Here is a 26058-nt window from a genome sequence, read left to right on the forward strand (position 1 = left end):
CCGCCCGGACGTTTGCACACGTGCGTACCCTGCCGTTTTTGCACCGTCACGTGTTTGCACGCACACGTTTGCACTGACATTGTGCACTCGCGGTTGCACACAGAGCTGCACGCGCACAGCCAGGCTGTGTCACGCTCGGGGATTGAGCGGCCCCGCCCCGCCCGAGCCCCCAGCCCCAGGGCCCGGGATTTGGGGGGGCAGCGGGGCCGGGCTTACGCCGGGCTTGGGGCTTTACGTCGGCGGCGCGGCGATCCCGGGCGGGGGCTGATCCCGGCCCCCGCCCCGCGGCCCCCAGCGCCCGGCTCCAGGCTGCGGAGCCAGCCCCGCGCAGGACGCGCCAGCCGCCGGGACCCGAGCGGGGGCAGCTGCCGGCGGCACCAGGCAAGTGCGGCTCCAGCCCCCGACCCCGCCCGCCACCGGGCGCCCATGGGTGCGGTGGGGTCCCGGCGCGGGTCTGGGTCTGGGTCTGCGCCGGGCCCCGGCCCCCGGTGCGGGAGCGACCCGGGGCTGGGGGGGAGCTTGGGTCCGGCCACGGCGTTTGGCTGGGCAGGGCGCGTGTGTCAGTGGGTGTGTGTGTCTGGGTGTGTGTGCATGGTCGTGGGTGTGCGTGGGTGTGCCCGGCGTGCACATTAGTGCATCTTTCTGCTTGTGTGTTAACACGGGGGGCTTAGTCTGTGGATATAGAGTAGCGCGTGTGTGCGTGGGTGTCAGTGTGTGTCAGTGTGGTGTGTTGTGCATGGGAGCCAGATTTGGCTGTGGACATGTGTATTTGTGTGTTGGTGGGTGGGGATGGTTTTTTCGGGGGGTGAGCCGGGGTTGCCGGCCTGTGTGTCCCCACGGTGTTTGCACCCGTGAACCCCTTTCCCTCCCCGTGGCACAGGGCAGGGGGGCTGGCCTGGGCCAGGGGCTGTGGCCAGCGCGGGGACAGGTCTGTAGCTCCGGGTGCTGCCAGGGGCAGATTTCCAGACCCACGTCTCTGTTTGCTCCCTTCACGCCCCAGAGCCCAGAACGGGGGGTTTGCCCTGGGGGCAGGATTAGTCCCTAATCCGGACGCCCTCCCCCCTCCCGCCCTGGCATTAAAGTGGCTCCGCTCCCGGGCGTGCGGTTTATTTATAACCCAGCGTGTCACATCCTCCCCGGGGCAGGGGGGCACTTGCAGTGTTACACAACGCCGGTGTGCGTGTGGGGGGGGGAGCGCCAAGCGCCGGCTCTTCTCGGCCAGAAGGGTGGACGGGCGCAGAGGCACCACCCGGAGGCATCCTGGGGCTCGGCTGCCCTGTGGTGTGACCCAGGGCTTGGCGGGGTCCCTGCGGCCTGGCCAGGGGGTAGGTCTCGCCCAGAGGCTCGTGGGAGGCGCTGGGCCTGGCTCGGTGCGCCGGGAGTGGAGAACGGTGCCAGGATGGGCCTGGGCGCATGGGGACCGACACGACCGGGGAACGGGCCCGGGGCAAGGAGAGCTCAGCGGGGCGAGGCAAAGGCCGCGTCGGACAGCGGGTGCCCAGCTCGAGATGCAGCGGGGCCTGGCTCCCAGGCAGCGTCCCCCTCTGGTGCCGCCGGGAAGGGCAGGGCAGCGCTCCGCGCTCTGCTCGGCTGGTTCAGTGCCCCCCTGCCATTCCTGGCTTCGCATCCGACGGCCAGGCTCCCCTGGGCTGGGCACGGCATGCACCCCTCCCCACTCCTGCACCGGCCCTGAGCCGGGGTCAGCCAGGAACATATGCCCCCAAGGAGGCAGGACCAAGGGGGGAGCCAGGTGGGTCTCGGCAGGCAGGGGCCCCTCCCCATACATTGGTTAGGAGTGAAACTGGGCTGGGGGTTTCTAGCCAGTCCCTGGTCCCAGGTCCTTGAACCTCAGGGCCGGGGGTCCTGAGCCCCGGGGCTTGTCCTGGCAGCTGCAGGCTGGGCCAGGCAGGGAGGAGCAGGCAGGGATGCGGGGGCCCTCGCACAGGGTGGCGATGTGGTGACGGGGTGGGTCAGGGATGCAGGCGACTTGGATTCTGTCCCAGCTCTGCTGCAGACCCTTCCCAGGCAAGTCGCTGCCAATGGCACAAAACCGAGGGGAGAGAGAAACAAAGCCGAGCCCGGGTCACGGGCACAGAGCGATGCGGATCTCTTGGCAAGCTGGGCGCAGGTGAACACTGTGTGTTTTAATGCGGCTGAACGCAAATGTAGACGGCTAGGAGCAGAGAACGGCAGCCGTATGCCCGCGCTGACAGGGGAGGGATGCTGCCGGGGGAGCAGGGACCCTGACAAAGGTTTGCGGGTTGTGGTGAGTACTCAGCTGGACACGACCCTGTCTGGCGACCCTGGGCCCCAGAACAGGGGAATCTCCAGCAGGAGCAGAGAGGTGGTTTCCCCTGTGTATGGCCCTGGTGGGACGCTGCTGGGAGCCTGGGGCCGGTTCTGGGACCCGCTGGTCAATCGGGGGGTCTGAGAAGACCCAGGAGAATGACCGACGGGTTTGGAATCTCCTGGGGGCGACAGACGGCAGGAGCCCTGGCTGCTTAGCTGAGCACAGAGACAGTTCAGGGGTGACTTGATCCCCGTCTGTAGCTGCCTGGGGGGAACAAATGTTTCCTGGCCGGCTCGCTGGCTGGGATTTGAAGCTAGATAAATTCAGCCAGGAAACAAGGTGTAAGTTTTGCTAGTGAGGGTAATTAACCACTGGAGCAACTTCCCAGGGACCTGGGGGATTCTCCAGCACTGGCCATTTGTAAACCAGGGTAGAAGGTTTTCCTAAGAGCTCTGCTCTAGCGATTCCCCTGGGGCAGTTCTCTGTGTTATACCGGGGTCAAGGGGTGTCAGACCAGCCGGTCGCCATGGTACCTTCTGGCCTTGGAATCTGGGAATCTCTCTGGGCCTTTGTTCCCCATCCATAAAACCAGGGTGATGAGTCTGCCTGGTCTGGTAGGGTTGTTGTGAGCTCTTCAGTATGGAGACAGTCTGGGTGTGGGCAGCCCCCGGCGCGACGGGTCCCCAACCTTGGCTGGGGTCTGGGCAGCGCCTGGCGCGACGGGGCCCTGGGGCTTTGCTGGGATGATGCTCCAGGTGGCATGGGCGGGAGTATAACAGGCCATCTCTCGGGGAACACGGCTCTCACCAGGCAGCGCTGTGCTGTCCCACGGCTGCCCAAGGCTGGGTTCCTAGCACTTTCCTTTGGAGCTGCTGGGCCTGGCCGCAGTGGGAGATGCTGGCAGGGTCTTGTGCGCAAGGGGCTGCTCTGGGCCCCTGCTGCAGGCTGACGCTGGGCTGTGCGGACACATCTCCGGCGCTGGGCAGGTTCCGTAGGTCTCAGAGTCGGCGGCCTCAGGGAAGGGCCCCCTGGTGAATCTGGTCCAATCTGCCCACCATCTGCGCCACCCCCAGGGTCGAGGTTTGGCCTCGATTTGACCTGGGCGTGGGACGCGCGAGGGCAGTCCTGGGCAGGACGTGGTGCTGAATGAATCAGCTGCTCTGCTGGTTCCTGTCGCAGCTGGAAGAGTCAGTGTGCGGTCTGCTCTGGGGTGTCTCCTGCACTCAGCCACCTCCCCTGTTAGATGGCACAGTCAGTGAATCTAACCACCAGCCCCCACCGCCCTCCCAGAGCTGGGGAGAGAACCCAGGAGTCCTGGCTCCCAGTCCCCCCCCGGCTCTAACCACCAGCCCCCACCGCCCTCCCAGAGCCGGGGAGAGAACCCAGGAGTCCTGGCTCCCAGTCCCCCCCACCTGGCTCTAACCACCAGCCCCCACCGCCCTCCCAGAGCTGGGGAGAGAACCCAGGAGTCCTGGCTCCCAGCCCCCCCTGCTCGAACCACTAGACCCCTACGCCCCTCGCAGAGCAGGATAGAACCCAGGCATCCTAGCTTCCAGTCCCCCCCCCCGCCCCGCTCTAACTACTAGCCCCCACCCCCCTCCCAGAGCCAAGGATAGAACCCAGGAGTCCTGTCTCCCAGCACTAACCACTAGACCCCACTGTGCCATCTCCAGCCCTACAGCACAAAGGCTGGGAGGGGGGGGGCTGGGCCCTGCTGTCCCCAGTGCAAAGATGGGCGGGGGGGGGGCGTTTCCTCCCCCTTAAGCTGCCCCGCTGGGTCCATTCCCGGCAGGAAGTGGAGGCAGCCTGGCCATTTATGGTAACAAAACTAGGGACTGGCTGGAGAGCGGGAGCAGGATGGAAGGAGCCGGGCGGCCAGGCCCCCGGGGAGACGTGTGTGCACACTTGCACCTGTACACACACTCACACAGGCACACGCACATGCACTCACACACATGCACACTCACATGAACATGCTGTCACGGAGTCCCAGGGCGATGCTCTGGACCTGCTCCCTACGAAGCCAGGCAGGACTCTGGGGAAGTCTCCTCTCGGGGAGCAGCCTGTCTGCAGGACACACAGCTCACCCGGCTCCACCTTCCTGGGTCTGACCTCGGAGCATTCAGCCTCCTCTGCCCCTCCCTGCGCTTCCCACAGCGAGTCCGCCCAGGCGGGGTCCTGGGGAAGCCAGAGGGTCCTGCCCCCCAACTCCGCAGTCAGACGGGACTCTCAGCCAGCCAGTAAAACAGAAGGTTTATTAGACAACAGGAACATGGTCTAACACAGAGCTTGTAGGTGCAGAGAACAGGACCCCTCAGCCGGGTCCATTTTGGGGGGCAGTGAGCCAGACAACCCCGTCTGCCCTTCACTCCATGTCCCCAGCCAGCCCCAAACCGACTCCCCCTCCAGCCCTTCCTCCTCTGGGCTTTCCTCTTTCCCCGGCCAGGAGGTCACCGGATTCCTTTGTTCTCCAACCCTTTAGCTCTCACCTTGCAGGGGGGAAGGGCCAGGCCATCAGTGGCCAGGAAACAGGGTGTCGGCCATTCTCTGTGTCCAGATCCCTGCACACACCTGCCCTCTAGGGCTCTGCAAGGATCATACACCCTTACCCCACCCCCTAGATACTTAGGAACTGCCTAGGGGAAACTGAGGCACCCCCACACTATTCAGAGGAAACATTAAGAACAGTCCCACTTCGTCACACATGCATGCACTCACACACACATGCACACACTCACACACACTTGCACACATGCACACTCACAGACTTGCACAAGCGCACACTCACACGTGTGCACTCACATGCATATACACTTGCACCTGCACACACTCGCACACGTGTGCACTCACCTGCGTCCACACACTCAGCCCCCTCCCAGTTGAAGGCTCTTGGAAAGCTGCCCTAGGGAGCCCTGGTGGCCCGGGTTGTAGTGGGGCCCGTGGATTGGTCCACGTGCCCGTGGGAAGGATCCCGCTGGCTGCCCAGCGCGCCGCATTGGGGTCCCTCAAGCACAGCCCTGCCCAGGGTTCCCTGGTCTGCTCCTGGCCCCTTGGTGGCTCCAGCCGGAGCCTCGCGCTGCACGGCGGAAATGGAGCAGGGCCTGACCCCCCATGGCTAGCGGGCAGGGAGCTGCTGGTGGGATGGGGGGGGTCCGCATGGTGCTGGGAGCTTTGTGTGTGTATGCATGTGGCTGTCAAGTGTGTGCGGTGTACGTCATTGTGTGTGTGTGGGGTGTTTGCACACGTGAAGCCGCTGCTAACCCATCCCACTGCGGACAGCAGGTGTCTGAGCCCGGAGCGCGTTAGGCCGGCTGGGTGGAAGTGGCCCCAGGAACCAGCCCCCAGGGAGGGGGTCGTTCTCACTGGGGCTGGGGCTGCTCCGTAGCCGCGTCCCTGAGACCCCGCAATGCCAGGTCTCGGCTCTGCAAGTCCCAGCCCCTCCTGCTGCCTTGGCCCGTCCCTGCGGGAACCCAGCCTCAGCCCCGGCCCCACACTCCCTGCCGCGCGGTTCGTGAACACCCCCAGGCTGGGTGCCCCAGACAGTGCCGTGGGCCCCCGTTAACGCTCCCTGCTCTGGCTGTTACAGGTGGAGATGCTGCCCCCCGCGGCCGGCTGAGGGGGCGAGAGCGAGGGCGGTCGCCCCGACGCCGGGATCCGGAGTTGGCGTGCCGACCGGGGGTGCCTGCGAAACCCCAGAGGAAGGGGACGTCCTGGGCCGGTCCTGCTGGCGGCTGAGCTCCCAAGGTACCGTCCCAGCCGGGCTCCCGAGAGCACCCGCCAGGCCGGGGAGGGACTGGGCCTCGGAGAAGTGCCTGGCCCCCGGGGGCGCCTGCCAGGCCTCAGAGCCGCCGGCCGCCCCGCCATGCCCGCCAAGACCCCCATCTACCTGAAGCCCTCGACGCCGAAGCGGGGCCGGAAGCTGCGGCTGCGGGACGTGCTGTCGAGCGACATGATCAGCCCGCCGCTGGGGGACTTCCGGCACAGCGCCCACATCGGGCCGGCGGGCGAGGGCGACATGTTCGGGGAACTCTCCTTCCTGCAGGGCAAGTACGACCTGCTGCCCGCCCTGGGCTGCCGCCTGGCCTCGCAGAGCGCCCAGGCCGTGGGCCAGGAGCCGGCCCGGGGCCCCGCCGCCAGCGGCTACCGCAGCCTGCTCAAGAGCGCCGTCTCCCTGCCTGTCTTCAGCGGGGCGCCGAGCCCGGAGCAGGCCCCCCCCAAGCCGCCCCGGCTGCACCTGGAGGAGCTGCCCAGCAGCCAGCGCTCCATGTCCGTCAGCTGCGGTGCGGGCTGTTTCCACAGCGGGCAGGGCCTGCCCTTCTCCCTCCCGCACTACGACCAGCTGCCCGCCTCCGTCTCCTTCTCCGCCGACTCCTCCGAGGGCTCCTTCCCGGGCCCCTGGGGCCTGGGCTACGGCGCCCGGGCCGGCACGGACACCCAGGAGCCCCCCTGCTCCCCCGGGGCCTCTGTCCCGCGCTCCGAGTCCCTGCTGGGGCTGGACCTGGACCTGGGCCCCTCCATCCTGGACGACGTGCTGCGGATCATGGAGGAGTACAAGCTGCCGGGCGCCAAGGCCCTGTAGATCCGTCCTCCACGCCATGGAGGCTCCTTGGCCCGGCGGCCCCCCCGCCCAGCTGCGGGGTGCTGCCCCCTCAGAGAATGCCCTGACCTCTGAGCCGCCCACGGCCTGGGCCCAGGAGGGGCACCGTGGCTCGAGCAGCCTGGGGTCTGTGGGGAGCTCCCCCGCCTGCTGGGACTGGCCCCCAGAGGGGACCGAGGGGCACGGCTTAGCCCCTGGCCCAGTGCGGCTCAGGAACCGGCCTCGGGGGTCGCCTGGCTGGAGGGGAACCCGGCGCACGGACACTCCCTCCGGCTCTGCCTGTCCAGAAACACCAGCTGGACTTCAGAAAGTTTCAGGCCCTCAGCGCTCCCTGCCCAGCTCTGCCCCGGGGCGGGCTTGGCTCTGGCCGGCGAGGGTACGGGCTGAGCCGTGCGCTGAGCCCCGGGCTCCTCGCTCTGCGGCCCCGCCGCTGGGTTTTCCTGCAGCTGGAGACTCGCGGGCCCCGTGGAACGGGTTGGGACCCAGCTCGGGGATGCGGGATCCTGCCCCACTGGGCACAGAGCCCAGATTTAAACGCTAACCCCCCCACCCAGCCTAACCACAGACCCCTCCCCCAAATGTCCCTGCCTCCTGCCATGGGCCTTGGCTGGCTGCTGACCCCGGTGAGGGGGCTCCCAGATGTTCTGGGGCCAGGGTGACCCATGTGACACTCCACAGCAGGAAGGTCTGGGCATGTCCCCCCCCAGGCACGCAGCAGCATCCTCACCTCTGACCCCCCTCCCACAGGGAGGGGCTGCCCCTGTCCAGAGCCCTCCCCCACGTCCCCCCACGTCCCTGCGCATGGAGCCCTGAGGACTGGGGGCCTCCAGGGCGTGAGGTGGAAAAGGATGGGGAGGGTTGGTGGCCGGGAAGGGGAGTGGGGAGACACACACACACACACACCCCTGCCCCCCCACATACACCCCTACACTCACACCCCATGCTCACTCACTCCATACACACAAACCTACACACCCCCCTAGACACAAACCCACACATCCACCCCTACACAGACAAACCCACACCCATCCCATGCTCACACACACCCCCACACACCCCTCACACCCATACAGTCACCCCATACACACAACCCCCCCCACACCCCTACACACACTCCATACACACAAACCCACACACACCCCTACACACACACACTCACCCCCAAACACCCCTCACACCCATACAGTCACCCCATACACACAACCCCCCCACACCCCTACACACACACACACACCCCTACACACACACACACACTCATACTGTTCTTGGGTTGTTTGCTGCCAGCTCCCAGCGGCTCCTGCATCTCAGCCAGCGGATGCTGCTGCCCTTCTGCGGGGGCCGGGCTGCGGGATGGAGCAGGCCAGGGAAGCACCCCTGGGGTTCAGGCACCAACCTTCCTGCCCCCTTGGGAGGGGGGCCGCCCTACAGCCACAGCCAGGCCCCCCAGGTTCTGCCCTGGGCTCCTGCAGCATCCTTGGCAAATCCCAGCTGGTGACGCCTGCCCCTCTAACCACAGAGGCTGGCGCGTGGCTTCGCGTGGGATCGTCTGGCTGGCGTCTAGTTCTGGCCCTTCAGCAGCTCCTGCCCCCTGCAGAAAGGCTCCTGCCCTCCCCTCGTGAGCCCCCTGCAGCGCATCCCCCCTCTGCCCATCACTGTGGCCTCTGAACCCCTCGCTCTCCTGCCACCTGGAGCCGTGCGTCAGCAATAAAAGTGTTTCGTCCCCAGCGCCTGCTTCCTGTGATGGCGCCCGGCCCCCACGGGCGCCACAGGGCCAGCGAGTGACCCGGGCTCCCGACCGGCTGCGCCCCCGGGCGTGCCCCTGCCCCACGGCTCTGCATCCTCAGCAGCCAAACAGGCCAGAACCCCAGGGGTGCCTGGGAAGGGGAGAGCCCCTCCGCCTGCGCAAGGCTCGCTGGGAGGGTCGGTTTCCCAGGGCTCTGTCCTGTGCTCCGGTTCGTCTCTGGCCCCCATCGCCGTAGAGCCGTGGCGTTGCCCTCACGGCGCCGGGTGAGGCAGGCCCACGCAGTTCCCTGGAGCCCGGACTTGGCCCAGGTCTCCCGCGTCCCAGGGCAGAGCCCTGACCACTGGGCCACGCTCCCTCTCCACTCCGCTGAGAGCGCCCAGAGGGTTTAGTGCCTTGGTCCCTTTTGCAGCGCCTGTGCGGTCACGGCTGAGCCTGAGGGGCAGGGCTTGGCACCCGGGGAGATGCCAGCACAGGGACCTGGGGGACAGAGAATCAGGCTCCATGAGCCACGTTTGGCACCAAACTCCCAGGCCTGGTCTAGCCCTAAAGTTACACCAGGCTCACCGACTCTGATTCTTCTACAGCTGAGAACAGAACCCAGGAGTCCTGGCTCCCAGCCTCCCCTGCTCTAGCCACTAGAGCCCACTCCACTCCCAGAGCTGGGGAGAGAACCCAGGAGTCCTGGCTCCTGGCCCCACCCCCGGGAATTTGAACCGCTGCATTCCAGAGAGGGCGGTGAGTGTCACTGTGGGTGGCTGTTTCCAATGAGTGACCCAGGGCCCTGGCATGCAGCGGGTGTGACAGGCCACGCACCACATCACCAGCCTGGCATTCCTCGCTGCCCAGCGCACAATCTGGCCCTGTCTGTGCCCTTCACTCGCTGGGGGGGCCCACCTCCTTGTGACCGTGAGAATCAGCCTGGCCGCCCCAGTGTCCTGGGCTCTGACACACTCAGACGTGCCCTGGTGCACGGTGACAGCGTGCGAACTGTGCGCGAGTCACCACAGCTACGGGCCCTGCGCTGCGGGGCTGAGACATCCCAAATAGCCTGTGCTATCGCAGGGTCTCCCGTGAGCCCCCCGGCTGCACACATGGGGCTGTTATAGTGGGGCCTGGTACAGGCTGGTGACCCTTTGCAAGGAGTGGGGCTCAGCCTGGCCTGTGAGGGGGCAGTGGGCCCCCAGCTGATCCCAGTCTGAGCCGTAATTAGCACTAACGAGCCCAGCTGTGGCGGGTTCGTGGGGAGGGTGGCAAATGAGGGGAAGGGGCTGAGTGAAGGAGTCGCAGGGAGTAGCCAGGCCGCAGGGGAGGTCCAGGGACAGCCTGTGAGAAGCAGGGAGGCCGTGGGGCCGCCGACTGGCAGGCAGGGCCCCAGGGAGCTGCACCCCGCCGGGGGGCCAAGCAGGAGCCCTGCAGCGCCCAGGGGTGGGGTGACGAGCAGGGAATGGCCACGTCGCCTGCGGGGCTGTGCTGGATCCGTCAGCTGGACACTTGTTCTCCTGGGGCTGACCCCGACCCGGCTGGGCCCGGACCTGTGACCAGAGACCAGCTGGCGGTGCAGGGGGTGCTGGAGGTGAGGACGCTGGTGCGCCAGGGGGTGCTCCAGGGGTGAGTGGAACAACATATGGTCTCCCATTCGTCTGGGCTGTTTCTGTAGGGTCTCCCTGGTTGCTGCAGGCCCGGGGCTGTTATTCTGAGCAGAGCAGTGTGGGGCTGGGGCTTTCCCTGGGGAGCGTTTGTCTCTGCCCCAGCCCTCCCCGCCCGCCCCCGGTGCTTTGACACTGGCTCTGACTGCTGGCTGCTTCCCAGCAACTGAGCGGGGAGGGGGCTCCGCGGGGCTCCCCAGGAGGTAAAACAGCACCAGACTGGCCTTCCTGCCCCTTGCAGAGCGCAACGGCAGCCCTGGCCCTGGCACTAGCTGCACCCCCCCACCCCAACCCGCTAGGCCCCACTCCCTTCCCAGAACTGGGAGAGAACCCAGGAGTCCTGGCCCCCAGCCCCTGCTCTAACCAGTGGGTGCTTTGGGCTGAAGTGGGACTTTCTGGTATGTCTGGTATGTCTCCCTCGTGTTGGCCCTGTGGCTCCATCTGCACCCACAGACCTGGCCCCCCGGACAAATTCCTGGGGCTTGGCAGAGACCTGGCCTGGCCGCCAGGGGGCAGGTGCCCCCTCGACTGCCCGCTGGGCTCCCGGACAGCTGCTTGCCCCACTCTGCCTTGGGGGCCTCGGGATTTCGGGCGTGGGAACCAGAACGTAACAATGAGGGTGGTCTGAGGCCCAGGAGAACAAGCCCCCCTGCCCTCCTTCACTGGGCCTTGCCAGCCTGGCTCCTTCCCCAGGCACATCGCAGGGCGGCCTCGGTCCAGAGTGTAACTCACCAGTGGTGTGTGGGCGTGGGCGTGGGCACACGCATCTCCCCGAGCAGCCCTGGGTCCTACCCCAGGCTGAGCAGCTGTCCGGCTATCGCTGCAGGGACCCATCGCTCACCCCCTTGGTGGGGAAGTGGCCAAGTCTGGGCCGTGACTCCGAGCACAGAGCAGCTTGTGCCCCCACCCCTCAGAGGGGGGGTGGGAGCCAGGACTCCTGGGTTCTCTCCCCAGCTCTGTGAGGGGAGTGGGGGCTAGTGGTTAGAGCAGGGGGGCTGGGAGCCAGGACTCCTGGGTTCTCTCCCCAGCTCTGTGAGGGGAGTGGGGGCTAGTGGTTAGAGCAGGGGGGCTGGGAACCAGGACTCCTGGGTTCTCTCCCCAGCGCTGTGAGGGGAGTGGGGGCTAGTGGTCCCCCTGCCCATACCAGACTCTAATTCCACGTAACACTTTCTTATTTTAAGTCATTTATTTCAGCCCCCTTCCTCTATGAGCAATGTCCAGGGGCAAAGGGGAAGCAGTACCCCCGTTCTGATCTACGTTCCCCCTCCCCACCCCCTCACAGCAGGCATGACAGCTGGGTGCCTCCCCTGGCCCCGTGCTGACCCCAGACCTGGCTGCAGGCTGGTGCCCTGGGGCTTACAGACCTGGGTTTAGATGCTCTGGGGATTTGGGGTTCCTGCTGCAGCCAGCCCTCGTCTCCATCCTGCGGCTAGGCGGGATCACTCCGCAGAAGAGGGCTCCCTCCCCCGTGGGAGGGGGGTTCGGTAGCTGAGTTTTCAGCCCAGCTGCTGCCAGGACACAGACCGAGCCCCCTTCCACCCACGCAGACCCTAGCGCTCAGCATGGCCGGGGGGCGGGGGTGTGTGTCAGACCATGCCAGGGCAGCAGGGAGCTAATTACCCTGTGCGTGACAGTAGCACCTACCGGTCCCGGCCGAGACCAGGGCCCCGTCGCACCGGGCAGGACACAGCCCAGACCCCGGCCGAGACCAGGGCCCCGTCGTGCCAGAGCCCCCTCATCCCTCCCAGCCCGCCTGCAAGGACCCCAGTCACCAGGACTTTGTTTCCTTGTAGACAGCTCCCGCTGATGCCTTCTGCCGAGGTGGCGAGAGCAGGGGAAGGATGAGTCCTGGCCAGAAGCTCCCAACACCAGGAGTCCTGGTAAACAGCTGATTTGTGCCAGCTGAGGGCCTGGGCCCACGGGTCTAAGGGCCCCCCCGTGACAAGCCCCTGGGTGGGTTTCCAGCAGTAGGTGACCTGGCTCGAGCATGGGGCTTCCCCCCAATCCCCTCGGCTGCATGATAGTGATAGGACCCCAGAAAGCAGGACACACCACGTAAGGCAAAGTCTGACACGCCCCCCGTGACTGTGCCCAGCAGCGCCTGGCACGCGGCCCCCTGGGGATCCAGAAGGTCCTGGGACGTGCTCGGCCGTCAGGAAAGCGCCGAGAGGGGTCAGATAGTCCAGAGCCAGCGGCCCCAGCAGAGCGGTTTACTCCCAGTGTTTACAGGAAGGTATAAACACCGGATGGAGGGCAACTGCCTGATCCCCAGCCCCGCACGCCACCAGCCACAGCTGCTCAGGCCTAAGCAGGGACCCCGAGCAGCGCACGGCAGGCTGCTTTCACCCCCAGGGCAGGGGGCGCATAAGAGCAACGAGAGCGTCCATTCCAATCATGCACCCTCAGCTGCGCCCCGCAGCCCGATTCACTCACAGGATTCGCCTTCACTGGGGGCCCTGCTTTGTCGCTGTGCAGCTGCTCGACCAGCTGCCCCGTTACACCCCAGAGGTGGCACCATTTCAGTGACTAAGCCAGCCTCCATCTGGCAGTGGGAGGCCCAGCTGTGACCTTCGGGCTGGAGTCTTACCTTAGCCAGTGGCTCTGGGGGCCAGGCCCTCTCCCCGCCAAGGGGAATTGTACCCAGGTGGCTCCCAGGGGAAGGCCCAACTTTTCCAGCTGGCCCTGGGTTCCAGCAGGGCCACATTCCAAGTCCCACACGGGAGGCAGAAGGGTGAGCGTTGTTCCAAGTGCCCTGCAGCCAGGCAAAGGGAGGTGAACAGCTCAGGTGAGGTCCCTGCCAGGTGCCCCGGCTGCCCCCGGCCCCGTCGGGGGCCCAGCACTGGCCCGCTCCCACAGCCGTTCCCTGCAACTCCCGGCTGGAGCTCGGCTCCAGGCCCGCCCAGGAATGGCTGCCAGGCATGCCAGCTGTCTGCAGGATGGATAGGACCACCGGGAATGCCCAGCACATGGCTAAATATGGAGCTGACCGGGGCTGGCCCGGCCCTTGCTCACCAGCCCAGCTGAGCTGCACAGGGCACCTGGGCGGGCTCCTCGGCAGTGCAGGCTGGCCGGAAAGCAAAGAGGGAGCAGCAGCTGGCTAGGGGAGGTGCAGAAGCAGGTTCCTGCACAGTGATGACCCCGGTACTGGTGCACCACCCAGCCGCCTCGCCGCTGAGGCACCGGCCTGAGACCCAGACCAGGGAGAGCCGCTCTTCCCAGTGCCAGCGGGCGCTGCCCCAGGGCCAGTGGGCTACAGCAGCTGCTCAGCCCCACAGAAGGGGATTTCCCCCTGCCCAGCACCCTGCCAGGCCAAGTGCCATTGGCAGAGCCCTGTGGGGAGCAGCCCCGCCCGGGGCAGGACAAGGGAAAACAGGGACAAGGGGCCATATCGCCGCGAGAGGAGTTCCCCACCCTGCCCCGGAGTCAGAGGGGTGGGGCTCCACCCCCCAAGCTGCCCCCACTGCAGCCTAGCCCAGCATGGTCCCACCGAGGCTGCTGGCTTGGGAATCCCTCCTGCAGCCAGAGAGAGGAACAGAGGGTGCAGTCAGGGCAGCTCCCCCAGGCTCAGCTGAGCATGCCCCAGGCCCAAGGCCAAGTCCCAGCCAGGTCAGCCCAGCCCCGGGGCTGGCTGGGTGTCTAGACAGTGGCTAAGTGCCAGCAGAGCCACAGGTCCTGAAGGGCCCGGCGCCCGCGGCAGGGACCAGGCCCCCGCGCCCAGGACCGGCTCGAGGCACCAGCAAAGCAAGCATGTGCTTGGGCTGGCCCGTTTCCAGCCCTCCTTTTCCTTCGGGGCAGTGGCTCTCTCGGCGCTGCGCCACTTCGATGGGGCGAGGGCACCGGGCCCCCGGCCGCAGCGGGAAGGGGAAGCCCCAGCCCCGGGCTGCTGAGCGGCCAGGGCCCAGCCGCTACCTGGGGAGGAGAGGGCGAGTCCTGCGGGGGAGCCGGGGCTGCGCCGCCTTGTGCCACCCCTTATATGGGGGCTTCTCCGCGCGGCCGGGCGGGGGAGGAGGGAAGCCCCTGCAGGCGCTGGGGGAAGGTGACGTCACTCCCTCCCGTTCCAGCGCCGCCCGCGAGCCCCAGCCCCACCTCTGCGGGGGGGCAGCAAAAACCCCAGAGCCGGCCCTGAGCGCGCCAGAGCAAGGCTTTATTACAGACCCAAAGGCACCCGCTGAGCCCCAAGCACCCAGCTCGTCCGAGATTTACACTGGGGCCAGTCATAGGCCGGGGGCAGGGCGATACTGTCCAGGGGGCTGTGGGGGGGGCTCTGTGCACAGCCAGGCCTGTGCCACCCCCGGCTGCAGGGGCACAAGCTATCGCGTCAGGAGGCTCCGCCGAGCGGCCCCAGGCTGGATTTGCAGGGCCTCGCTGGTCCCATTCCTCTGGAGGAAGCTGCCGCTGCCAAGGGCCGCGGGGGGCCCCTCCCTGGGCAGGGGTCACGCTCGCTCCTGCAGCTCCGGGCTGGGCCGCCGCAGGGCCTGCTGCTTCTGGAGCCCCCGTAGCTTGAGGAGCAGCTCCTGCACGAAGGCCTGCGGGAGACAGAGGCTGCAGAGCATCCTTCCCTGGTCACCCCCCTGGGGGAAGGGAGCCCCGAATAAGCCTGCCCCACATCTCCCCGGGAACACAGCTGTGGGGGGGGGCGGCGGCACGGGAGCAGAGACACTCGCTGGAGGCCGATCTGCAGCTGTTCCCACATCATCGCTCCTGCCAGAGGCTTCCCAGCTGGGCCCAACAGCTGGAGGAGCTGACGCGGCCCTGCCCCGAGCCAGCGGCTCTTACGCCACCCAGCCCCTCGCTGCCTGGGAAACCCTGGGATGCCAGCTCCTGGGAGCCCCAGCGTGCCTGTCACCAGGGCATCTGGGTACCAGGCGTGGAGGTCAGTGCCAGCGGGTGCTGGGGCTCAGGGCGCTGCGGGGGAGGGTGTCCCTAAGAGGGGTAAGATTTTGCAGTCTAGGTGCCCTTGCAGTACCAGGAGGGAAGGAGCCAGGTCTGGGCTGGGAGGAGACCGTTGCTGGGAGAGCAGGGCCCCGGCACTGCACGCTGCAGCCCCACAGCGGGAGGGGCCTGGTCGCAGCAGACACAGGAAGGCTCCAACCCCGACCCCCGGTGCTGCAGAGGCCCCGAGAGTGTCTGGCAGAGCCCGGAATAGGGCCCAGCTCCCCCAAGCTCTTAGCCACAAGGCCAGATGTGCAGCAAGGGGGCGGCAGGCCACAGCTGAGTCTGAGGGGGGAGCCCTCAACAGGGTTCGGTGCAGGGACTGTTGGGGGCAGGGCAGGATGCCAGCCCTGGGCCTTGCACCCCCTGGTCCCTGGAGCTGCCTGCCCCACACCCGGAGCGCTAGAGGGGCCAGAGCTGCCTCCTGCAAGCAGCTTGTCGCCAACCTGGGGGATGGGGCAGCTGGCCGAGCCGGAGATAAGCGGGGGTGGGGGAGGCGAGTTCCAAGGCTGCCCCCCGCCCGTTCGCCCCACGCCACCAAGGAGGAAGCAGAGGGATGAATGTTTCTCCCTTTTAAAGCCCTGATCGGCGGCTGTGGTGGGGCCGCGATGCTCCGGAGCAGCCAGGTCCCGTGGGAACCGCTGGCCGGGGTCAGTGCTGGGAAAGCTGTGACCGGAGCTAGCACTGGCCATGTTCTGGGAAGGGAGCTCCAGCCTGCTCCCTTGGCTTGAGCTGGGCTGGGGGTAGATTCAGGGGCCAGCCTGGCGCTCGCAGCAGCCCTGGGTCCCTTTGCTGGGGAGCTGTGGGCTCTCCCCCGAGGCAGAGGGAGCCGGTGGCGGCAGGGCCCCTGCGGGCTGCGAATGAAGATACAGGCGCTGGGGCCCCACCAGGATGGGAGCAGTGACGCGGCTGGGGTCTCGGCAAGCGCCACTTACCTGCGTGTTGTTGTGACAAGACTTCAGGATGCCCTGGAAACAGAGACAGGCGGACCTGAGCGTGGCGCCCGGGGTCCCTGCTGCAGATCCATGCCCCGACCCATGCGGGAGGATGGGACCTGCCAGCTCCGGGCCCCGGCAGCCACGGGACAACCCACCCCAGCCCCAGCCGCCATGGGACAACCCACCCCAGCTCAGGACCTGCCCCCCAACTGGCATGTGCCCTACAGCGGGGGGGTTCAATCCTTCCCCAGACTCCGGAGTGAGCCTGGCATGCCCAGCCAGGAGGCCTCGAGGGGCAGAGCCGTCCCCCTCACTTGAGAGTGGAGCAGCTTTCCCCGTCCCTGTGCTCTGGAGCGATTCCAGTGTAGGGGGCCTGCCTCACCGCAGGTGGCCACTGGCGGCCCAGAGGCAGAAATGCGGCCCGTCGGGCCCCCAGGAGAAGGTCTCTCCCTGGCCCTGTCAGCGCCGGCTGTTTCTCTGCCTGAATTACACAGCCCCGGGGGGCCCCGCTGGTCAAAGCCCCACGCAGCTCAGAAGAGAAGCTGTGGAACAAGCCCTCTGACAGCAGTTGCAACCCATGGCCAGCGCCACCTGACCCCCCGGGCACCACCTCCGTGCCAGGCCAGAGCCCGGGCCATGCCCCACAGTCCTGCGGGCAGAGCACAGGGCCAGACGCCCCCTTGACAGACAGGCCCCAGGCCAGAGCCGTGAGCCGACAAGAGGGGAGGGGGCTGGCCGGACCCCAGCACCCACCTGCAGCTGCGCGGCCCGTGCCTCGTCTGCGTCCAGCTCCAGGAGTTCGTCAATGTTCACTTCATCCGGCATCTCTGCCTCCTGCAATGAGAGGGGGCTCAGGAGGGTGGTGGGGGGTGTTGCAGCTGTGGTCCGGGGCACTGAGCAGCCCAGACAGCCCCCCAACTTCCCTAGAGCTGCCAGGTCTCTGCTGTAATCTCCTCCAAGCTGCTCTGTGCTGGGGAGTGGATCCCATGCCAGCCCACAGGAGAGCCACATGCAAGGGGCCCTGTCTGCCCCAACCTCACCCTGGGGCTTCCCTCCTGCCCTGCAGGGTCTCCCAGCACCCCGCCCTCCCCCACTGAAAGCCGCCCTTGCCAGCTCCAGGAAGCTGGGGCCAGAGGATTCCTAGCTCCCGAGGCCAGAAGAGACCCTTGTGCTCATCTCAGCTGACCCCCACAGGGCCCAGCCCCCCCAGTAACTCCTAGGGCAGAGCTGCTCTCGCTTTGAGCTGGGGGGTGATGGAGATCCCCCCCACCCCCTGGCGAACTGTTCCTGGGGGATTTCCCTCGCCGGAAATAAGGTGCAAACGTTTAAGAGTCTGCATCTGTCTTGCTTCAGCCTCCAGCCCGTGGCACGTCAGATCTTCCTGCACTAGACGGACGAGCCGAGGATCCAGTATTGGTCCCCCGGGGCCCGTAGGTACGGATCACCTGGGCTCCAGTCACCACAGCCTTCTCTTTGCGAGGCTAAACGGAGCTTGTTCCATCCCAGGGCAAGTTTTCTGACCCTTTGCTGGTTCTCGCGGCTCTTCTCGGACCCCTCCAATTGACCCAGCTCCTCCATGAGTTGTGGGCACCCGAGCGGGATGCAGGACCCCAGCAGCGGTTGTGGGTTGGAGCAGGTGGCAGGAATTTGGGCTCCAGACCCAGCTCTGCCCAGATCTGCAGAAGCACTGGGCACCCCCAGAGCCTGTTAAACCCAGTGCCCCCCAGCCCCGGAGCGCCAGGCTCCAGCCCCTCTGGCAGGCAAAGCTGTGCCCTGTGCACATTCGCGGAGGGCTTCGGCTCTCACGGTGCCCAGCCTGCATGTGACCCCAGGCCGGGCCCTGCTGTCACTTGGGATCTCCTCCCTCCTGGCCCGTTTGCTCATTCAGCACCAGGAAATGCCAGCAATCAGCCTGGGGCATGCAGGCTGCTTCCTGCCAGAGCCTGATACAGGAGCAGCTGGCCCCGGTCTGGCGAAGGGAGCCAGGCCAGGCCCCAAGGCCCACATCAGCTGGTCCATCCTCACACCCAGTGCCAGAGCCTGACCCAACAACACCCACAGGCACCCAGCCCAGCGGGTGAGGGCAGAGGGCTCTTTAAGACCCCTTTGTTCCCCCAGTTCTGGCAGAGCCCTTCCCCCCACCCCCACCCCCCCGCTCTCCTAGCCTGGCTGGGGCAGAGCCCCCTCCACCATGGTCTCCTGGCCTGGCATCCTGGAAGACCTGCCGGAGCCTCGCACCCCGGGGGCCAGCCCTGCACCCCATGTGAATTCAGGGGCCTGCTAGAGCCTGCTCCTCTGCACACCCCACACCCCCCTGGGCACTCCCACCCCAGCTCCAGCTGGAAGCTGCCCCCTCCCTTGGGTCCAGGGCCAGGCTGCTCCGGACGTGCCCGGTACAGAGCCCCATTGTCCTGCTGGTGCCCTGCGCTGCCAGGTTACAAACCCTGTGCCCAGCACCCCCCGGCCCTACCAGTCACCAGACAGGCTGCAGGCCCCTCCCCCCACACTCCGCTCCTTCTGGGCCATACGCAGCTCGGACTGACCAGCCCACGGCTCGGCTTGGGGGCTGCTCTGCAGGGACCTGCCGGTCCCCCCTCCCCGAGCCAGTGTCCAGGCCCGGAAAGAGGCTCCCATCCCCCACCAGCAATCAGCCCCCAGGAGGAGGGGAACAATTCAGGACAATGGAACAGCTGTTCCCAGTCCCACCCCATCTGGCCTGGAGAAAGGGAGGCTGGGGGCGGGGGAAGCCTGAGCCGGGCATGTGAAGGGTTAAACCAGAATTTCCCACACACTTACAGCTAATGGGATCGAGGTACCACAACCCCCCACCCACCAATGCAGGTCCTTATGCCCCCCAGCCCCCCCCCCCCCGGCCCTGCTCTCCAGGCTGGGTGCAGGCCATGGGCAGTCGGAGCAAAGCGGGCCATGGCGCAGAGCCTGGCGCTGCTCTCGAGAAGGGGCTGGGCGTTGCACCCGGGTTAACAGCGGGATACGTGGAGCAGGCTCCAGCCCTGGGTTTTATGGCATCTGCCTGAGAGCTGGGCCAGGCTCTGGGCGATGGTGCCATTGAAGCCCCCCCCCCAGCAGAGGATGTGAACGTGGAGGTGGCTGAGGAAGTCTGAGCCATGCCGCCAACCACAGGCCACCCACGGATCCACTTCCTGATGTGGAGAGCCCAGCCCAGAGCACCTGCGCCTTGCCCAGCCAGGCATCTGCAGGGGAGGCAGCTGCCAAGCCGCCTCTTCCTGACGGCCCCCGCAGGCTCCTGCCCCACGCACCAGCTAGAGAGCTGCGTTCATATTGCCTGGGTAGGGGAGCCAGCCCTGCAGAGAGGGATGGGCTCCCCGGACCTGACGGGGGGTGTCTATGGATTCCCCATGGCTTTCCCCTGCAGCAGGTTTGCAGTCATTCCCCCTCCCTGCCCAAGCCAGCACCCGGCCTGAGCGCAGGCTGGGCAGCACCAGGCCTCACGTGCATCTGCAGGGCGCTTTGCCTCCCCTCACCCAGCCAGGGGCGAGCCAGGAGGGCCCCGCTGTCACAACACCCCGCTGCAGCTGCTCCCCAGCATCTGCAGCCTCGCCTCGCTGGACTCTCTCCCAAACAGCTCCCTCAGCGCCACACAGGAGCTGCCTCAGGGATCCCATGCTGGGGGCTGGTTTCCTCAGAGCCCTGGCCCGAAGCAGGGGTGAGTTAGAGGGAACAGCTTGGTCTCGCCTGCTGGCCCCTTCACACCCCAGGCAGCCGCGTTAACAGCTGCCTTCTGCAAGGCCTGTTCTACGCTGCAGTGGGGCAAACCCTTCGTGCAGACGCTGCTCCGGCGTGGCGTGACAAGGCTGCACCAGTGCACGGCTCATCTGCACCAGGTACGTGCAGCTCCCTCGGTGCGAGAAGAGCTCTGGGCGAGAGCAGAGATCTCTCTTCGCCTGGGAGGGAAACGCAGCTGGAGCTCTCCAGGCTGCCCGCACCAGCTGCTCTCTCCTTTCATGGAAGAGCTGAAGCAAAAGGGAAAGTCTCCTATTTTTGTAGCTGGAGATTCCCGACTCGCAGCACTTGAGACTGCAGGTTCCCCAGGCCGGCCAGCCGGGCGGGGGCGAAAGTGTTTTAGGGTTTGGACACTGAAGGAGAAATTAAAGAGCAGCCTCAAGGTGCATTTCAAGTCTTGGGGGAGGCAGCTAGGCCCTGATTCTGCACTTCCTTGGGCAGCCACATCCACCCGCGCAGAGCGGAGGGGGAGCATTTGGCCCGGGTTCTAGTGTCTGCGCTGGGTGCAGGACAGCAGAGAATCGGGCCCAATATTCTGAAGCGTGAGACACGGCTGCTCGTCCCCAGAGATTGGCTCAGCTTGGCAGAAGCCCCGGCGCATGCAGCCCGACATGCTGAACGGACCCCAGCAGAGACAGAGCCAACTTCAGCCTCTCGCCACAAGGGCCAGACCTGGCTAATCCTAGCCCCAGAGGAAGGCAGAGGTGGGAGCCCAGGTCAGCTGGGATGGGGAGGTACGTGCTGACTGCAAACCAGCCCCCCAGCTAGAGACACTGCAGCGTTAAACAGCCAGTCTAAGCCTGGGCCGGGCGTTCTGCACGAGCACCGGTGCCGGGTGTGCGGCCGCAATTCAGACAGTCACGTCCCTGACCAGAGAGACTCGCGTTTCACACAGCCACACACGGGCACCTGGCCCAGGCCTGACCGGGCGGCACTTCGGTCTTGCCCGGAGTCACCTAGCAGAATCAAACGGCCGATCTCAGGGGGGGATCAGGAAGAAATGGAGAGCGCAGCCAGCCAAGGGCTCAGCTGAGCCAGGAAAGCCTGGTGCAGGGGCCCGACCCTCAGGCCAAGCCCTAGATTGGAGACGGCTCCAGGGGCCGTCAGAGCCCCAATTTGAGACCCCTTGCAGGGCCCTGATGACTTTCCAGACAGCACTGAGGCTGGAGCAGCTCCTGGTGGGTCCCCCACACTCCCCGGTTGCTTTGGAAAGTTGCCCCTAGCCCCTCCGAAGTTCTGTAGCCCTTTGAGAAGCAGCAGGGCAGTGAAGAGACCCACAGGGCAGCCCGGGATGCAGCCGCCCTGTGGAGACCCAAGAGAGGGAGGGAGCCCCGAGTCTCAGGTCTCCATTCCTTGTTCTCCACCCCCACACCCGGGACAGCCGGGGAGTCCTGGCTAATCACGGCACCAGCCCAGCCCAAGGCAAAGGGTCTTGTCCAACCTGTGGCCAGTGGCCCCAGCAGCCAGCCTGGCCAGGGGCTGCCGAGCCGGCCCTCCAGAGCGGGGCTGACTGCAGTACATACCCAACGTGCCCCATCATGGCCCCCGAAAGCAAAGGGCTGGGGAGCCATTAGCCTCGAGCTCAGACACAGCCCTTCCAACCTCACAGCCAGAGGCACGAGTCAGCACACCCCCGTCAGCCACTGTGCACCCCTAGGAGCCGCGGGCTGCTGTCTGCATGGGGCGCAGCAGAGACCCCTCCCCCACATCATTAACAGACCCCCTGGCAGAGGGTGCCTCATACCCAGGGTCACCCCAGCTCCGAGCCTGGCTCTCAGGGAAGGAGGGCCCCGGCAGCAGCGGGAGCTCCCCTTTCGGCCAAGGGCTCTGGGAGGAGAGTGGGATCTAGTGGTTAGAGCAGGGGGGCTGGAGCCAGGACTCCTGGGTTCTCTCCTGGCTCTGGAAGGGCAGTGGGGGCTAGTGGCTGTCCCATGGCCCTACCCAGTGATCTCCATCCAGCGCTAGGCAGGTGCCAAGTTCTGTCCCGAGCTCCGAGAGAAGAAAATTCTGGGTGCCGCAGCGCCCCCATCTCGGCCCCGGCGCTCTCCCGTCCCGTCCCGTGCGCCCCGGCGCAGCTCACCCGGCCCCGGTACAGCTCCTCCAGGCGCCCGTCGATCCATTTCTCGGTGTCCAGCCGCCGCTGCAGCTCCCGCCGGTCGTACTTCACCGTCACCCGGGCTTGGCGCTTCTGGATCCCGGGGCTGCGGGCTGGCTCCGCCCGGGTACTCCCCGGAGAGCGCGCCGGGGACCCCCGTCCCAGCCGCCTGCCCACCCGGTTCGCAGCCATCCCTGCCCTGCGCCGCCACGGGAGCCGCAACCCCGCTCAGCCGGCGGCTTATGGCGTGGGGCGGGGCCGGGCGGGGCTTCAGGCCGGGCTAGGCACTGCCCCTCGGGAAGCGCACGGCCTGGGGGGCACGGTGCGTGGGGAGGGCGCGCCGCGCGATGGGGAAAGGTTGGCCGGGCACCGCGCGTGGGGGGCACTGGGGGGCAGCGAGGCAGGGGAGGGAGGCAGGGCTGAGGGTCAGCGGGGCAGGGCCAAGGCGGCACCGGGCTTGGGGGAAGCAGGGCTGGAGCCTGGGGGGCACTGGTGCTTGGGGGCACACGGTGGGGGGCTCAGTGCGAGGCCAGCGTACTGCCTGGCCTGGGGTGCCCACGGTCAGGACCCAGGCGCTGGGGGAGGGGTTTTCCCAGGCTAGGCCCAGGCACTGGGTGGCAGCCCCCCCATTGCATTGGCCTCTGGGCAGGTCTGATGTGGGAGGCTGGCCAGGGTTCTCGGTCAGGCTGGGCCCTTGCTCTGCCGTGGCTCCCGATCCCGTGCCCTGGCAGGTGGGGAAGGGAGGCGCGGGAAGCCAACCCTCAGCTGGTGTCAATCCACGTTCACTGTGTGAGGACACTTTGCACCCAGGGAGGGTCTGGGCCCTGGTGACTTGCCCCAGGTCACACAGCCAGTCTGGGGAGGCAGGGAATTGAAACCCGGCTACCTCCACCCCAGGCCAGCGTCCTAACCACTAGACTGTGCTTCCTCTCCGCAGAGGTTGGTGTCAGGTGCGTGCCCAGCGTCGTGGCAGAGCTCTGGGGAGCCCCCAGTCCTCCCAGGGAGCACTCAGTGGCCCTGCACCCGGGCGCGCCCCTAGAGAGGCAGGGCCGTGCCCATGGGCAGGCAGAGCAGAGAATCTGATCTCGGTCCCCCGCGGCCCAGGTGCGCGCCCTGCCCACGGCCCCGCCAGTGCTTCCCCTGGGCTGGGTGAGCGGCTCAGGAATGGAGAAGTGGCCTGGCCCCAAACGTTCATTTGCATCGAGACGATTCCGCTGCTTCCATCTTTGCGCCATTTTCTCCTCTCTTCCCCCGGCCTCGGGAGCTGTGAGCGTCTCCGGGGACTTCTGCAGTGTTCGTTGTTCCACCCGCATCACGAGCGCTGCTCTCCTGATTTCCCGCTCCCCGGCACAGCATCGGCTCCGGGTCGCTCACAAAGGTCCGAATTCAGTATGCCAGCCTGCAGTGCAATGCCTGGGCCAGAGAGTCCCTGGCGTGATGGGACCCTGGCACCACGCAGACTTACGCCCGGGGCAGGGGTTTGCGCAGGGAGACACAGCCCGCTCGGTCCCCTGGCAAAGGCACCGGTCCTTGTTTATAGCCTTTTACTACGGAAAAAAGAAGGGCGAATAGTTAGAGCACCTGTCAGGCTTTTGTTTTCCCAGCACCCCCGATCCCTGCGGCTGCAGCAGCGTGTACAGATTCAGAGACCGTTGAAGAGGGTCTCATCCGTCCCTCCGCTGTCGTTAAAGACCATCCCTGCTTCTCCTATGACTAAACAAGCGAAGCCCAGGCAAAGGCAGAGAGGAACAGCCACATGAGAGAGGGGCCCCAGCGTCTGTCTCCACTGCTGACCCTCATATGCAGCCTCAGCGCTGGAGAAACCGGGGCCCGGGCCATGGTCTGAGCAGCTGCGCCGAGACCTGGCAAACTCATACCAACATGGGCTGTTTAGGGCGTTGCTTTTAACTGCCTCTCTGGGCACGGGCTCCCAGCAGCCCTGGCAACCAGACAGGCCCGGCCGGCTCAGATAGGAACCAGCGAGGAAAAAATACACTGAGGAAGACAAACGAAAACAAGGGCGGGCGTGGCAGCCGCAGGAGCCCCAGTCTCATGGCCCAGAAGGCATTGAGAGAGTTAGCCGGAGCTGCTGGAGAGGACGATCTCATCGGGGCCCTTTCTCTGGCCTGGCCGGGACGTCCCATGACTTGGACGGTGAAGGTGCCATGGCGGATGGGATCCCGGGGCTCAGCAGATAGATGACAAAGCTGCTTCTTTCCACCCTCCCACCCCATCCTCACACAGTGGTGTGACGAAGTGGGACTGTTCTTAATGTTACCTCTGAATAGTGTGTGGGTGCCTCAGTTTCCCCTAGGCAGTTCTTAAGTATCTAGGGGGTGGGGTAAGGGTGTATGATCCTTGCAGAGCCCTAGAGGGCAGGTGTGTGCAGGGGTCTGGACACAGACAATGGCCTACACCCTGTTTCCTGGCAACTGATGGCCTGGGCCCTTCCCCCCTGCAAGGTGAGAGCTAAAGGCTTGGAGAACAAAGGAATCAGGTGACCTCTGGCCCGGGAAAGGGACAAAGACCAGAGGAGGAGGGGCTGGAGGGAGTTTCAGTTTGGGGCTGGCTGGGGACATGGAGTGGAGGGCAGACGTGGTTGTCTGGCTCACTGCCCCCCAAAATGGACCCAGCTGAGGGGTCCTGTTCTCTGCACCTACAAGCTCGGTGTTAGACCATGTTCCTGTCATCTAATAAACCTCTGTTTTACTGGCTGGCTGAGAGTCCCGTCTGACTGCGGAGTTGGGGGGCAGGACGCTCTGGCTTCCCCAGGACCCCACCTGGGCGGACTCACTGGGGGAAGCTCAGGGAGGGGCAGAGGATGCTGAATGCTCCGAGGAAGGTGGAAGCTGCATGAGCTGTGTGTCCTGCAGACAGGCTGCTCCCAGAGAGGAGACTTCCCCAGAGTCCTGTCTGGCTTCATGGGGAGCAGGTCCAGAGCATCGCCCGGGGACTCCGTGACAGGTGATAGCAGTGGGATGCTCTGGAACTACTCCCTACGAAGCCGGGCAGGACTCTGGGGGAGCCTCCTCTCTCTGAGCAGCCTGTCTGCAGGACACACAGCTCACCCGGCTTCCACCTTCCTGGGTCTGACCTCGGAGCATTCAGCATCCTCTGCCCCTCCGTGCGCTTCCCACAGCGAGTCAGCCCAGGCGGGGTCTTGGGGAAGCCAGAGGGTCCTGCCCCCCAACTCCGCAGTCAGATGGGACTCAGCCAGCATAAAACAGACAGGTTATTCGTCGACAGGACCACAGCACAGAACAGAGCTTGTTATTTCAGACATCAGTGACTTTCAGCCAAGTCCATCTTGGGAATTCTGGGCCAGACGCCCTGGATTCCCCCTTTCCAGTTCCCCCACGGAGACTGCCAACCTCCAGCCACCCGACCTCTGACCCCCCCCCATTGTCCCTCCTCCTCCTCTTTGTCTCGCTTCCCGGGCCAAAGGTGTCACCTGGTCGACCCCCCCCCCCAGGTCTCAGGTTACAAAGCTGCAAATAGCTGGGCAGCCTCACCTGCCCCGAGGGCCTCCGCAAACTCACAGCCCCAATTCCCACCCCCGACGCATCGGCGCAGCACACAGGGACACTAAGGCACACCCTGTATTCGTATAGGACAGTAGGACTCCCATGTAACAGAGCAAGACGAATAAACCCCCACTTCGTCACCCCCCCATCACTTCAACCCTCCCCCCACCATCTCTTGCCAAGGACTCCGGGGGGGGGGTGGGCAGCATAGTCCAGCCTCCTCATTATGTCGTCCGCCAATTAAGCCTAGTGTCCAGTGCACCAGTTTTGGTCCATTCATTTTCCACCCCGTTCTCCTTTGTTTACCGAACCCGATCTCCACACCGCCCTTGGCTGGGACCCGGGTGGCCCAACCCAGTGTGCGGGTCTCCCTTGTGCACCTCGCCCCGTCAGCCTTTATTGTTACCGGCGACTGAGCCTTTCGGCGGCTCTCCCCATCCCGGGGGGCCCGGGAGACCCGGTGAGTGGCACAGGCCGCGACCCACACCGGAATCCAGGGCCTCTTTGCCAGGTCGGGCCCTGTGTTGGGG

At 66.1% G+C, this 26058-nt stretch overlaps 2 protein-coding genes across 4 annotated transcripts; one reads left to right on the top strand and one right to left on the bottom strand.

The window, feature by feature from the left end:
* On the top strand, window positions 1–8606 carry LOC141976269 (cdc42 effector protein 2-like). 3 transcript variants are annotated; one of them, XM_074937176.1, is made up of 2 exons: window positions 1–20; window positions 5877–8606. In XM_074937176.1, exon 2 carries the CDS (start codon window positions 6153–6155, stop codon window positions 6867–6869), a length of 717 nt encoding a protein of 238 aa, XP_074793277.1. In that variant the 5' UTR covers window positions 1–20; window positions 5877–6152; the 3' UTR covers window positions 6870–8606. The 3 variants fall into 3 exon arrangements, with proteins under 3 accessions (XP_074793277.1, XP_074793276.1, XP_074793274.1); XM_074937175.1 differs by lacking the exon at window positions 1–20 and adding an exon at window positions 328–381; XM_074937173.1 differs by lacking the exon at window positions 1–20 and adding an exon at window positions 1200–1325.
* A 5813-nt stretch (window positions 8607–14419) lies between these two features.
* On the bottom strand, window positions 14420–22258 carry PPP1R14A (protein phosphatase 1 regulatory inhibitor subunit 14A). The gene is made up of 4 exons (XM_074938085.1): window positions 21990–22258; window positions 16901–16981; window positions 16145–16177; window positions 14420–14803 (listed from the first exon to the last, which is right to left on the bottom strand). The coding sequence occupies exons 1-4, from the start codon at window positions 22194–22196 to the stop codon at window positions 14711–14713; spliced, it is 414 nt and encodes a 137-aa protein (XP_074794186.1). The 5' UTR covers window positions 22197–22258; the 3' UTR covers window positions 14420–14710.
* Window positions 22259–26058: the final 3800 nt, after the last annotated feature.

This window comes from Natator depressus, chromosome 23 (assembly GCF_965152275.1).
Source record: "Natator depressus isolate rNatDep1 chromosome 23, rNatDep2.hap1, whole genome shotgun sequence".
NCBI lineage: Eukaryota > Metazoa > Chordata > Testudines > Cheloniidae > Natator > Natator depressus.

Coding starts and splice junctions, on each gene's coding strand:
- LOC141976269 (XM_074937176.1), top strand. CDS start 6,153: ATGCCCGCCAAGACCCCCATCTACCTGAAGCCCTCGACGCCGAAGCGG.
- PPP1R14A (XM_074938085.1), bottom strand. CDS start 22,196: ATGGCTGCGAACCGGGTGGGCAGGCGGCTGGGACGGGGGTCCCCGGCG. Junction 16,982..21,989: donor AGGAGCTGTACCGGGGCCGG/GTGAGCTGCGCC, acceptor CTCTCATTGCAG/GAGGCAGAGATGCCGGATGA. Junction 16,178..16,900: donor CACGGGCCGCGCAGCTGCAG/GTGGGTGCTGGG, acceptor CTCTGTTTCCAG/GGCATCCTGAAGTCTTGTCA.